The sequence below is a fragment of the Mustelus asterias genome, chromosome 28 (assembly GCF_964213995.1).
Source record: "Mustelus asterias chromosome 28, sMusAst1.hap1.1, whole genome shotgun sequence".
In the NCBI taxonomy this organism is placed as follows: domain Eukaryota; kingdom Metazoa; phylum Chordata; class Chondrichthyes; order Carcharhiniformes; family Triakidae; genus Mustelus; species Mustelus asterias.
Genome location: NC_135828.1, coordinates 17,892,281 through 17,907,186, shown reverse-complemented (window position 1 = coordinate 17,907,186; position 14,906 = coordinate 17,892,281). Strand labels below are relative to the sequence as shown.

Here is a 14,906-nt window from a genome sequence, read left to right as displayed (position 1 = left end):
ATGGCCTGTTTCCACGCTGTATCCTTTCTGCTGTTAAAAACAACACGGCAGTTGTTGAAACTTCAATCCAAACACAGAACTGATTTGGCATTTTGGTGACACATCAGTCGGTGTCTTGCACCTCACTGTAAAATAGCAGTTTCCAATCAATCTATGTCGTTGTAAGGAATTATGGCATTATCTATAACTTGTGAGTTTTGTCCTTTCTGTAAACTGACGATAGAGTGAAATTGTAATCTTTTATTCCACTGGGGGAGAGACTGAATTAGGTGTTTAGAATCCAGGCTTGAGTAAATTAAGACAATCTCATGTTCCTTGGTTTTGTTTATTTTATTAAACTATTTGTTCTTTCAAATATTAGAGTCGCTGTAAATCTCCATTTAAAAAAAAAAATGAAATTTGTAATGCAAAATGAATACTTTGAAGACTTGCTGGTTCAGCAATACATTTCTCCAGCCCTTTGACGGGCAGTATGCTAACATGACAGAATCATACAATCCCTACAGTGCAGAAGGAGGTCATTTGGCCCATCGAGTCTGCACCCGAGCCCTATTCCCCTGTCACTGCACATATTTATCCTGTCAGTTCTCCTGACACCTAAGGAGCAATTTGGCACGGCCAAACCACCTAACCTGCACATCTTTGGATTGCGGGAGCAAAATGGAGCACCCGGAGGAAACCCACGCAGACACAGGGAGAATGTGCAAACTCCACGCAGCCAGTGACCCGAGGCCGGAATCGAACCTGGGTCCCCTGGCGCTGTGAGGCAGCAGCGCTAACCACTGTGCCGCCCCATAACACTGGAACTACGGTGTTGGGGGTGTATGGCAGTGGGGTTCCATTTTCTCGAGCTCCATTTGCCAGATTTAGCCCGGTATTCTGGCCGGCTGTTTTCCCCACTGGGGTTGCAAGCCTCGCCGAGAAAACTCTGCGCTTGCCCTACCTAGCAGCCAATTCCGAGGTGTGTTGGGGAATAGATCCCAAAGTGAATGAAAGGGAAACGTACATGGAGTAGGTTTATTGCTGTCTTAATTTGACCTGTACAATCTTTCTGCTGCATAGAAAATACATAATAATAAGAATAGCCACTTAAGAACAACAACAAAACCAGGATTGATCTAAAACTTGCCAATCCAAAATGGCAGCGGTTACATGATCAGTTGTGGTTAATGGTTCATATATACAGACTCAGTCACCATAGTCTCTATCTTGGTTCCACACTTTGCAGCATTGTAAAGAGATTATGTGGAACCTGGGTAACTAACCTCACAACACCAGGTTAAAATCCAACAGGTTTATTTGGTAGCACGAGCTTTCGGAGCGCTGCTCCTTCCTCAGGTGAGTCACTTCATCACTCACCTGTTGGAAGGAGCGGCGCTCCGAAAGCTCGTGCTACCAAATAAACCTGTTGGACTTTAACCTGGCGCTGTGAGACTTCTTACTGTGCCCACCCCAGTCCAACGCCGGCATCTCCACACCCTGGGTAACTAACTGGATGTGTGTGATTCAGTTGTCCATAAACATGCCCGGCTCTTCCTTTAAAAAAAACACTGAAAAGCAGGAATCAAAAGACATTTTTACAAAATTGTAATGCACAGTTCAGCGTCAGAGTCCAGGATTGTATCTCATCATCTTTTTCCTGCTTCTGGCTGCAACATACGTGGGATGAAGAGAGAAGAGTTACGGCTGTTGACGTTTGGGCCGTGTGTTGCGGCCTTTTCGCCCTCTTTTCTTACTCTGGTTTGGACTTTTCTTGGGTTTGCCTTTAGTACATTGTCTCATTCTGTTTGGATCGTGCCGGATACTGTAACAGAGGAAAAGAAACACTGAGGGTTGAATTGGAGTTTGCACGCACATTCTGCAATCAGCTGCTCGCGTTCGGGTTTCTTGAGAACTGTTAAAAGATTTAATCATTTCAAAGGTGTGTGAGCAGGAAATGCAGAGCAGGATTTTTTCACTGTTGCCTTGAATCCCCACAGTGCAGAAGGAGGCCATTCGGCCCATCGAGTCTGCACCGACCGCAGTCCCACCCAGGCCCTATTCCCATAACCCCACATATTTACCCTGCTTATTCCCCTGACACTGGAGTCAATTTATCATGGCCAATCAACCAAACCCACACATCCTTGCCCTTTCAAGATTATTTTGTTCAAAAGCACTGCAATGTTGTACTTTCAGCCTATTTGTCTCTCCTTTTCTTCCCAATCCACATATTTCCCCTGACAACATGGAGAGTGGGAGAGATTAGCTAAAGCATTAAAGCTCCTCTGCAAATATCTGACATTTAAATCTAATCCACAAATCTGCACAGGACGAGCTGAAGTGTTTCTGGAATGGGATAGAGGAAGCGTCATCAGTATAGTTTCAGCTCCCTTGCATCTAGAAGCCCTCTCTGGAAAGTGTGCAGATTCGCATAGTGGTTAACACTGCTGCCTCACAGCTCCAGGGACCCGTGTTTGATTCCAGCCTTGGGTGAATGTGTCTGTGTGGAGTTTGCACGTTCTCCCCTGCATCTGTGTGGGTTTCCTCCGGGTGCTCTGGTTTCCTCCCACAGTCCAAAAGATATGCAGGTTAGGTGGATTGGCCATGCTAAGTTGTCCCTTAGTGTCCAAAGATGTACAGGTTAGTTGGACCAGCCATTGTAAATGTGTGGGGTTATGGGGACTGGGCGGGGGGTGGTGGGTCTGGGTAAGATGCTCTTTCAGAGAGTCAGTGTAGATTCAATGGGCTGAATGGCCTCCTTCTGCACTGGAGAGATTCTGTGGTTCTATGGATTCTGGGCGAGGACAGGACTGGGCATGTGGAGCTGCCTTGGTTGAATAACGTGTTTATGCTCACTGTCTGAAGATCATAATGGGTGAACGGCAAGACAGATGATAACTGGTGGGACTGGAAGACATTCCAACATGAGTCAGCTCCCTCAGGGAAGAACAGGAGAGAAGTTGGAAACGAAAATAGTTGAGTCACAAGATTCAACAGCTGCAAACAGGACATTTTTTTTCTGTGGTGAACTAAGATAGGTTTTGTTGGCTGCAAAGCCAGAATGCCCTTGCTACTTTCCCAGTGAGGAAGTTGCACCTCTAAGTTAGAGGGGAAATTTTCCAATAGAGTATTCCGGGCATGTGAGTCTTGCCCCAGAGAGAGTGCGTATCGGGGAATCACGCGTTCCCCAAGATCTCCTGCCCATTATAGTTTACAGTTAGAATCATAGAATCCCGACAGCGCAGAAGGAGGCTTTTCAGCTCCTTCGAGTCTACACCGACTCTCTGTCAGAGCATCTTATCCAGGCCCACACCCCCCTCCGCCCTATCGATTACAGTCATGGCATTCACCTGATGAAGGAGCAGTGCTCTGAGAGCTTGTGATTCCAAATAAACCTGTTGGACTTTAACCTGGTGTTGCGAGACTTCTTACTGTGCCCACCCCAGTCCAACGCCGGCATCTCCACATCAGGGTATTCAAGGCCAGCCATTGTGCACAGAGCAGATTTGCTTCCAAAATGGGAAGGAATTAACCACCATTGCTCCGCAGACAACATATGGACAAAGCTGGCAAAAGCAGAAGGAAGCTGTGCTGTGGTGAAGCTTCTTCAAAACACGACAACCACTCATCCAGTAACTAGTGACATTTTCTGAATGAAAGCAGTCAGCTTGTTGGGTTTTTTTTTTTGGCTGCCTGTCATTCAAACTGGGGCCTTCTGGGTGCAAGACCAGTGCACAATGACTAAAAAATAAAGCTTATTTATTAGTCACAAGTAGGTTTACATTAACACTGCAATGAAGTTACTGTGAAAATCCCCTAGTCGCCACAGTCCGACGTCCGTTCGGGTACACTGAGGGAGAATTTAGCACGGCCAATGCATCTGGCCAGCGCATCTAACCAGCGCATCTTTTGGACTATGGGAGGAAACCAGAGCACCCGGAGGAAACCCACGCAGACACGGGGAGAACGTGCAGAATCCGCACAGACAGTGACCCGAGGCCGGGAATCGAACCCGGGTCTGTGGCGCTGTGAGGCGGCAATGCTAACCACTGTACCACCAAGCCGCAGCATTGCTTTAATCCGGAATGGAACCGATTTTATGGAGAAAGTTGTTTCCCAAATCCTGAAGTTGCTGACTGATGATGAAGTTGTTCACAAGCTTCCCGGGAAATCTTTCTCCTTGCCTGTGAGTGTATATTTTGGATGTGGTGGCTGGGCAAACTACCTCGCAATTCATTCGCGCAAAAAAAAAATCTCCTATCACATTTGAAACAAACATCCAGGAAGTTTAACCATCCATTTAACCATATTCTGCAGCTACTGAAGCAAACTTCAAGAAGGCCTTTTTAAACACAAGCAGATATTCCACTTTGCACATGTTATAAATTAGAGGAATTGTTTAAAGTTTATTTATTAGTCACAAGTAGGCTTACATTCACACTGCAATGAAGTTACTGTGAAAATCCCCTCGTCGCCACACTCCGGCGCCTGTTCGGGTACACTGAGGGAGAATTTAGCAGTGCAGAAGGAGGCAATTTGGCCCATCAAATCTGCACCAACCACAATCCCACCCAGCCCCTATCCTTATAACCCCACGTATTTACCCTGCTAATCCCCCTGACACTAAGGGACAATTTAGCATGGTCACTACACCTAACCCAGCACATCTTTGGACTGTGGGCAAAAACCGGAGCAACCGGAAGAAAGCCACGCAGACACGGGGAGAACGTGCAAACACCACACAGGCAGTGACCCAAGCCGGGAATCGAACCCAGGTCCCTGGCGTTGTGAGGCAGCAGTGCTAACCACTGTGCCACCCAATAATTGTGCTCCTTTGCACATTCTTCCTGTACCCCAGACAATAACGGTTTACTTTTCAGACAAACATATATTCAAAGAACCTCCTCAAAATGTCCCAAAGTATTCCAAGATGACTGAACAATTTTGAAGTGTTGTTACTTGTGTGCAGGAATGTTGCTGGTCAATGTGGCCCACAAACATACGTGAAATAATTCACCCACCCTGTTTTGCGTGATGAGATTGTGTGAGGAATGTTGGTCAGGGCATTAGCTTAACCAGCTGTTTTTGCTTTCTTCAATGGGACTGCTCAAGTGGGATTTTCCGGCTGCGCTCGCCCCGAAACTGGAAACTCCCGCCCGAGGACAACGGATCTTTCCATGGTCCACCCCTCACCCACTCCGATTCCCGTGGCAGGCGGAATGGGAAAATTCGCCCCCTCACCTTTTCTATTATTCATTCGTGGGGCATGGGCGTCGCTGGCTGGCCAGCATTTATTGCCCATCCCTAGTTACCCGAGGGCAGTTGAGAGTCAACCACATTGGACATTTATGGATGTGTGGCTATGTGTAACTCCTCAGTAATGCCCTGAAGAATCAGCTGAAGCTATTTAAAAACCATGCATGCAAATGTACATCCTGAAACACTAAGTTGTTTGGTGTATCATTCAAGTTGCCTGTTCCAAATAGTTTTTCCAGACATCCTGTTTAGATGCAGATGTGAAAGCTGCTGTCGCCTTTCAGTTTAATGTACTGGAGGGATTAACCCCTCTGTGACATCCTGCTCTCCCCCTCAGCTACCCGTCACACCCACTGCAATTTCCCATGACATCTTCCCATACAAGCTTAGGAGATGAATCTATAGAATCCCCACAGTGCAGAAGGAGGCCATTCAGCCCGTTGAGTCGACACCAACCGCAATCCCACCCAGGCCCAATTCCTGGAACCCCACATATTTACCCTCCTAATCCCCTGACACTCGGGCCAATTTAGCACGGCCAATCAACCTAACCCGCACATCTTTGCACTGCGGGAGAAAACCGGAATGTCCGAAGGAAACCCACGCAGATGCAGGGAGAATGTGCAAACTCCACACAGACAGTGACCCGAGGCTGGAATTGAACCCGGGTCCCTGGCACTGTGAGGCAGCAGTGCTAACCACTTTGCCGAAAGGTCTGCCCCTTCACTTTTTTTACTTATTTGTGGGGCACGAGTGTCGCTGGCTGGCCAGCATTTATTGCCCATCCCTAGTTGCCCGAGGACAACTTTTTCCTTGGGTGAAAGAGTCAATTACTAGGGGGCATAGGTTTAAGGTGCAAAGGGCAAGGTTTAAAGGAGATGTACGAGGCAGATTTTTTACACAGAGAATAGTGGGTGCCTGGAACTCGTTGCCGGGGGAGGTAGTGGAAGCGGGTACGGTAGTGACTTTTAAGGGGCGTCTTGACAAGTACATGAATAGGATGGGAATAGAGGGATATGCTCCCCGGAAGGGTAGGGGGTTTTAGCTAAGTCGGGCAGCATGGTCGGTGCAGGCTTGGAGGGCCGAAGGGCCTGTTCCTGGGCTGTAATTTTCTTTGTTCTTTGACAGTTGAGAGTCAACCACATTGCTATGGCTCTGGAGTCACATGTAGGCCAGATCGGGTAAGGACGGCAGATTTCCTTCCCTGAAGGACATTAGTGAACGAGATGGATTTTTCTGACAATCGATAATGGTTTCATGGTCATCAGTAGATTTTTAATTCCAGATATTTTTATTGAATTCAGTTTCTACCATCTGCTGTGGCGGCATTCGAACTCGGGTCCCCCAGAACATTAGCTGAGTTTCTGGATTAATAGTCTAGCTATTGCTTCCTAAGAAAGAGGCTTTTTTTTACCCCAGGTACAGGCTGGGTACATTCCAACAAGAGGAGACGCCAGGAGAACCAAAACCAGGACTCCTTGCGTGACAAAGAAGACCGAGATTGTGATAAAACAAAAGACAAAGAGAGTGTATGGTGCATGTGAGGTGTATTCTTCAAGTAAGAGGACCAGACCGAATACGGTGGGTCGAGAGAGAATGTGAGACTGGCATCTCAAAAGGTTTTCCCAGTTCTTACGAAATGTGAGCTCTTCTTCGCCGATTGCTACCTGCCAGGGACACGGGTTCGATTCCCAGCTTGGGTCACTCTCTGTGCAATGTCTGCACGTTCTCCCCGTGCCTGCGTGGGTTTCCTCCGGGTGCTCTGGTTTCCTCCAAAAGACGTGCTGGTTAGGTGCATTGGCCTTGCTAAATTCCCCCCTCGGTGCCGGAGTGAGGCGACTAGGTGATTTTCACAGTAAATTCATTGCAGTGTTAATGTAAGCCTACTTGTGACACTAAATAAATAAACTTTAAAACTTTCTGTGCCCCCGACAATGTCATTCTTTAACAGCCTGATTTCTGTGTCGATTTCTCTGTCCACAGTGTGGCACTAGTTAGCCAGCATTTGTGAAAAGTTTGTGTACGTTTTTGATAAGTGCTTTATAAGATTTGTTAGCACGATGACTTTGTCTGCCTGAGTGGCTTGCACTTCACTGCAAAACATCACATGTAAACAATCTGTGCCTGTCCTATGGCAGGAATGCAATGGTACAGCATATTCCAGCTTCAGGCATACAAATCCAGCTGTGTGTATGGAGGAGGTGTTGTGGACAAACTGCCTCTCTCTCCACATGATGTAGAGATGCCGGCATTGGACTGGGGTGGGCACAGTAGGAAGTCTCACAGCAACACCAGGTTAAAGTCCAACAGATTTATTTGGCAGCACAAGCCACAAGTGCTCTCCGTGATTTCATTTGCTTGATATACACCATTTGGACATGATGGGATTGTGAGGAAAATGATGCACAGCTCCTGTTTCCCTGGCCTGGACTTTACCAAGTCTTTACCCAATGCAAAAGGACGCTGGGTGGCATCTACCCAGAGGTGGAAAAGTTGCTGTAGCCCCCTACACGCCCCCCCCCCTCCCCCTCCCCACTCCACCCTGTGGTATTGCCGGAAGGAGGCGATTGAGAGTGAGCAGGTGAGGGCAAGCCTCCAGTGCTGCCTTCTTGATCAGTGAGTTGGCAGCTCTGCAGCCTTGGCAGCACCTCTGAGAGAAGCAGCAAGGGATAGGCGTGGGCACTTCCATTTCGAAGGGTGGCAGAGAGTTTTTAGCTTGTTGGAGCCCAAGGAAAGGGTCAGCGAAGAACAGCTTCTTCCTTGTTGCCGTCAGACTTTTGCTTGGACCTACCTCGCAGTAAGGTCATCTTTCTCTACACCCTAGCTATGACTGCAACACTACATTCTGCACTCTCTCCTTTCCTTCCCTATGAACAGTATGCTTTGTCTGTATAGCGCGCAAGAAACAATACTTTTCACTGTATCCCGATACATGTGACAATAACTCAAATCAAATCAAAAGATGGAAGGGTTGGGGCTGTGAGTTGCGTGTGGTGAAGAGATCTTATTCTCTCCTCTCTCTGCAGCTCTTCTGCCTTTAGTCCTGTGATCTCCCAGGCATCATTTCCTGTCCCAACAGCTAGCCAGATTGGAGGTGAACAGTTGTTGTTGTTGCAGGCTCAAAGGGCCGAATGGCCTCCTTCTGCACTGGAGATTCTATGATTCTTTCTAATCACAAAACACGGTGGCGCAGTGCCTCTGCTGCCTCACAGCGCCGAGGACCCGGGTTCGATTCCGGCCTCGGGGTGACTGTGTGGAGTTTGTACATTCTCCCCGTGTCTGCGTGGGTTTCCTCCGGGTGCTCCGGTTTCCTCCCACAGTTCAGAGATGTGCGGGTTAGGTTGATTGGCCGTGCTAAATTGACCCTAGTGTCAGGGGGATTAGCAGGGTAAATATGTGGGGTTACGGGAATAGGACCTGGGTCGGATTATGGTTGGTGCAGACTCGATGGGCCGAATGGCCTCCTTCTGCGCTGTAGGGATTCTATGGATTTAAGTGCTGCGGAGAGAAATCATGTCAGAGGATTTAGCCCTTTGGCCGATACAATTAATCCTCCCACACGCCCATCCTTCAGCTTAATGCCAGGGATCAAACCTGACAGCCCTATCAATCATTCACTGCACCCCTTTACCCTCCCTTCTCAGGAATCCAGGCATTTCCTAACTTTTCTTTCTTGTTGAGTATATTTATCAAAATAATTCTCATTGTAAAGTTCATAATCAGGCAACCAACCCTGAAGGAAATGTTTGTTTACATCATAAATCCAGCTCCATGCAATGTGAGATGCAGGATATTTATTATGCTTGTCCTTATCTTATCCTTACTTAGCTCATGCAATAAATTGCACAATCAGAAAAGAAAAAGCCCCTTGTGTAGACTTGGAAAGTACTTGGTAACCCTTTCAATGCTATTTTTGTTGCTTCAAAGGAATATAGAATCCCGACAGTGCAGAAAAAGACCATTCAGCCCATCGAGCCTGCACCGACAACAGTCCCACCCCAGGCCCTATCCCCATAACCCCACATATTCACTTGGCTAATTCCTTTGACTCTAAGGGTCAATTTAGCATGGCCAGTCCATCTAACCCGCACTTCTTTGAACTGTGGGGGGAAACCGGAGCACCCAGAGGAAACCCACGCAGACGCGGGGAGAATGTGCAAACTCCGCACAGACAGTCTCCCGAGGTGGGAATCGAACCCGGGTCCCTGGTGCAGTGAGGCAGCAGCGCTAACCACTGTGCCGCGCACGTACAAGGTTGCCAAACAAACCGTGATGTGAATTGGGATGAATGCATATCAGAATGCAAATAAAATCGGATCCGTCTAAATTGCACACTTCCATGGAAAATAAATACTCCATGAAGGGTGAGGTAAACCCTGGTTCTCAGCCTGGCTTATTCTTCGCCTAGGTATGTGTACTAGTCCAGTGGTCTATGGTATTGGACAAGGGATGATGTGGAGATGCCGGCGTTGGACTGGGGGGTAAACACAGTAAGAAGTTTAACAACACCAGGTTAAAGTCCAACAGGTTTATTTGGTCGCAAAAGCCACACACGGATTGGCTTGTGTGGCTTTTGCTACCAAATAAACCTGTTGGACTTTAACCTGGTGTTGTTAAACTTCTTACTGTATTGGACTAGGGATCCAGTGATAAGAGTGTTTGAGAGTTTAAATCCCAAATTGGATTTTATACATCTGAGAATTTGAGAGCTGGTACCAGAAAAATGATCAGGAAAACTGCTGACTTGCAAGTTAACATTTTGAACATAATGGTCCAATTACGCCTCTCCTCCACCACCACCACCACCACCACCAACCCCCCCCGGCCAAATTTGTGCAATCTCCCCTCACTAATTTAACCATCCCTAGAGGGGACTGTCTCTGTTTTGATCTGGAAACATTTTAAGAACATAAGAAATAGGAGCAGGAGTAGGCCATCTAGCCCCTCGAGCCTGCCCCGCCATTCAATAAGATCATGGCTGATCTGACGTGGATCAGTACCACTTACCCGCCTGATCCCCATAACCCTTAATTCCCTTACCGATCAGGAATCCATCCATCCGCGCTTTAAACATATTCAGCGAGGTAGCCTCCACCACCTCAGTGGGCAGAGAATTCCAGAGATTCACCACCCTCTGGGAGAAGAAGTTCCTCCTCAACTCTGTCTTAAACCGACCCCCCTTTATTTTGAGGCTGTGTCCTCTAGTTTTAACTTCCTTACTAAGTGGAAAGAATCTCTCCGCCTCCACCCTATCCAGCCCCCGCATTATCTTATAAGTCTCCATAAGATCCCCCCTCATCCTTCTAAACTCCAACGAGTACAAACCCAATCTCCTCAGCCTCTCCTCATAATCCAAACCCCTCATCTCCGGTATCAACCTGGTGAACCTGGTTTTGAGCCTGATCCCCTTCATTGCCCTGTATAATGTTAGCGTTGCTATGGTACAAATCTAGCTTGTCGTGCCAATGCATCCTAAATTGTAAACTGCTTTGCACTTTTCAAAGCAGAGTGGATGCACTGGCAGCAGGGTTCCTTTAAGTGAGCTCCAGTTGTTATTAAGTTGAATCCAGCTGAGGTCTCTCGGTGGTTAGTGATAAATGCCACTGTCTGTGTGGCTTTCGTCCGGGTGCTCCGGTTTCCTCACGCAATCTGAAAGACGTGCTGGTTAGGTACATTGGCCGTGCTAAATTCTCCCTCAGTGTACCCAAACGGGCGCCGGAGTGTGGCGACTGGGGGATTTTCACAGTAACTTCACTGCAGTGTTAATGTAAGCCGACTTGTGACACTAATAAATAAACTTTAAACTTTGTGCCCTGTAGCGAGAAAACATGAATGATTTGTACTGACCTTTCCCAGCAGTTTTGTAGTTTCTTGCCCTGTTTCTCTTCTGGCTGAAGACAAACCTCTTTGTTATTCTGCTGCACAGTTAATCTGGAAATGAAGAGAATAGTTGTGGTTTCGTTTGCGTACTGCCATATGCATTCACGTAGAACAATGGACAATAAGTCTGTTGCCGACATTAACTCAAAGGCAACCTCAACTGATCAGCATAGAATGACATAAAAACAGGTCAGCCAGTCCATGTCAGTGCTAACGTTCCACTCGAGGCTCCTCCCATCCTTTCTCATCGAATTCCATCAGTATTTTCCTCAATTCCCTTCTTCCTCACGCTCACTGGCTTCCCTTTAAGTATTCCACCCAGCTACTCTATGTGGTACGAGTTATAGATTCTCTCCACTCTTTGGGTGGCACGGTGGCACAGCGATTAGCACTGCACAAGGGACCCAGGTTCTTAGCATTGCTGCTTCACAGCGCTAAGGACCCGGGTTCGATTCCCAGCTTGGCTCACTGTCTATGTGGATATTGCACCGTGTCTGCGTGGGTTTCCTCCGGGTGCTCCGGTTTCCTCCCACAGTCCGAAAGACGTGCAGGTTAAGTGCGTTGGCCGTGCTAAATTCTCCCTCAGTGTACCCGAAACAGGTGCCGGAGTGTGGCGACTGGGGGAGTTTCACAGTAACTTCATTGCAGTGTTAATGTAAGCCAAATTGTGACACTGATAAATAAACTTAAACTTAAAGAATTTCTTCCAAATTGCCTATTTGAGTTCTCGGTGACTAACTGATATTGGTGATCTTTAACGCGCTCTTCTCTGCGAGTCGAAACGTTCTATCTGATGTTTTCTGAACCACTTGAATGCTTTTGTCATTGATGCATTTAGGGGATAAGTCCTTGATGAGTGAGTGAGAGAAAGGAATAGAGGGGCTGATGGGGCAGATACGGAATAATGTGGGAGGAGGCTCATGATGGACATACCGGAGTGAAATTCATGGATGTGTTCCATTATGCTTTGGGGATACACAATGCAAACCAGTTAACCAGAAGCTGTGGTTTTATTTTAAAAAAGTAGCGAAAGCATGTGTAACACAACCCCGTGAAACCATAATATAACACAAACAGATTAAGGGCACAATCCTACTGGCCATTCACGCCATGCTCCCACTGCAGCGAGGTTGGAGAATTTGGCACCCAGCCAAATCTCCGTTCACGGCAGTAGGATGGGAAAATCCTGCCGGCATGAATGGTAATAAGATTCCGGACTGAGAGGAGCTGAATGGTTCCGACTTGTGTTTGAGTAAAATTTATTGGCAAACCCGTCAGTGTAAGAGTTGAAGCTTGTATGTATTTGCGTGTAAGGAGCATGTTATTGCTATGGATGAGTGGGCAGTTTAACACTACTTTTAAAGATTATGCCAAAACCCCCTGAGGTTTATGTAATCTTCAGGCACAGAGCACATTGGAAACGGATAATCTTGGGAATCTCTGATCTTGTCTGTGCCCGCCTCGCTGCTAGTGAGAATGGATAAATTGGTGTCCCTGCCAAAACTCCACTCACTTTCAGCAGCACTGGAGAATCCCAGCCGCGAGCAAGGATGAAAGTTTCCAGCATATATTTTTCTCCAGCATGGAAATGAGTTGTTGCCTTTGGTGAGATCTGCCTTGAACACTGCAATCCTCCTCACATACACGGCCCCAACTTAAGATCCATTCTTTATTGACAGCAGTTAGCTTGTATCATGGTTGTAGTGAACAGAGATTATGTAACTAAATTTTAATCATTAACCTTTTTACATCATATTCGTTGTTGCACTTTAATTGCTTACGAGGTATATTCCCATTTCGTATTCCTGGTTCTTTGGACCAAGATAAGAAATTAAATCTTTTGGTTGGCCGTGCTAAATTGACCCTAGTGTCAGGGGGATGAACAGGGTAAATATGTGGGGTTACAGGAATAGGACCTGGGTGGGATTGTGGTCGGTGCAAACTCGATGGGCTGAATGGCCTCCTTCTGCACAGTTGGGGATTCTATGATATCAATCTTAGAGGTCCAAGGCAGAATCTTGGCCTCTTCTTCCCCGCCCCCACCTCCATTGGTGAGAATTATTTTTTGGCGGGAGGGTATTTAATCGAGCAGGATCGCAGTGGGTTGGGACCCCGTTGCCTTTCCACTTCCACCTCGATTTCAGCCAGTTGTGGGAAGGCCCATAGATGGTCTTTCACCCCACCGCCAATTCATGTGTTCAAGCAGACAATAGGTGCCCACTTAAAGGCTTCATCCAATCGCCTCTGGTACCAATCCTTCCCGTCCACCAGCTTTTGTTGTCCATCGCTAAATTGTCCTTGGACTGAGTGGTTTGCAGCGGCCATTTCAGAGGGCAGTTAAGAGTCAACCATACTGCTCCATATCACAGTGAATTAGTACAATGAGTTTTACATTTAAAAACAAGGGTTGGGTTGTTGCTGTGCAGCTGTTCTCTCCCAGAAACAAATTCAACTATTTCTATTAATTTACAGATTCCTGAGATTTAATTTCAGAATGTTTCTTGCCTCTGGTGGTGGATGGGAAGGATTGTGCCATCCAAGGAGCATGAGAAGTATAGCCTGGCATGTTTGCTTGTAGGCTCGTGTAGGGGGAGTGCTTGATTGAGGGACCTGGCATCAGGAAGGCTGGGGGCAGAGGGAAGTGGTGTGGAGACTCACTGAAAGCAACTCCCCCTCCCCCCACCATCTCCAAGCCTTGCTGTCAGCCCTCTGCGCCCCCCCCCCCCTCCCTTCCCCCCCCCCCCCCCCCCCCCCCCGGCAATCCCACCATCATTTGCCTGTGCTTGGGTTCCTCTTTGACTCTAGGCCTTGGGTGGGTGTAGTACCAGCAATAACCATTGCACCCCCACCCCTCTCCAAGAAGAGCAGCTGGCCTCTGGTTGATGGCTGTCTGGGGGTGTCCCTTCCGCGATCCTTGGTCCTGGAGGAAGGGCCACTGCTGACCTGTCTAGGTCCTGAGTAGCTAAATAGGCCTTCTCCAAAAGTGGAGACCTCCCACTAGGTTTCCCCCCGCAAACTTTGAGGGCCTTAAGCAGTCAAGGCTGACCAAACTGTGAACTTTGGTGATGGAATACACTGGGGAGGTGTTGGAATAGAGGTATTGTCACCCAGAGACCCATGGCTATGGGGCACCAACCCATCGTGATTCTTCTTTTTTTATTCATTTGTGGGACATGGGCGTCGCTGGCTGGCCAGCATTTATTGCCCATCCCTAGTTGCCCTTGTTCAGAGGGCAGTTGAGAGTCAACCACATAGCTGTGGCTCTGGAGCGGTGACCCGTATTCAAATCCCACCTCGACAGATGGTGAAATTAGAATTCAATTTTTTTTTTTAAATCTGAAATTAAAAGTCGAATGATGACCATTAAACCATTGTCGATTGTCATAAACACCAGTCCCGTCCACTAATGTCCTTCAGGGAAGGAAATCTTCCCCTGGCCTGGCCAACTCCAGACCCACAGCCATGAGGTTGACTCTTAACCTGCCCTCTGAAATGGCTGTTGCAAACAACTTAGTTCAAGGGCAACTTAGTGATTGGCAATAAAAGCTGGCCCAGCCAGCAATTCCCACATCCCTGAACGAATGGGGAGGAATTTTAACACTGCCTCCCCGCCCTCCCACGTTACAGTGGGAGACAGCATCTACATCAAATCAAGCCCAACAAAAACAGGTCCAATTAAATTTTAACTGGTTGGGATATTCGATCAAGCCTGAAATGCTGGAATCCTGGGTTATATCAATGGAGGTATAGAATATAAAGCCAGAAAATTACCCTAACTCTGATATAAA

General features: G+C 47.4%; 2 protein-coding genes across 6 annotated transcripts in view; one reads left to right on the top strand and one right to left on the bottom strand.

Annotated features, from left to right (window-relative positions):
- The window catches only part of rassf4a (Ras association domain family member 4a), a 305,015-nt gene that overhangs the window by 35,632 nt on the left and 254,477 nt on the right, over nucleotides 1-14,906 (top strand). The gene's annotated exons all lie outside the window — the stretch shown is intronic.
- LOC144480287 (growth-regulated alpha protein-like) overlaps nucleotides 307-14,906 on the bottom strand; it is a 28,934-nt gene continuing 14,334 nt past the window's right edge. Inside the window, exons 4-5 of the mRNA XM_078199633.1 lie at nucleotides 11,086-11,169; nucleotides 307-1,804 (exon numbers count right to left, since the gene is read on the bottom strand). Of these exons, the coding sequence (XP_078055759.1) occupies nucleotides 1,681-1,804; nucleotides 11,086-11,169 (208 nt within the window). The 3' untranslated portion in view covers nucleotides 307-1,680. The remainder of the gene's footprint in view (nucleotides 1,805-11,085; nucleotides 11,170-14,906) is intronic.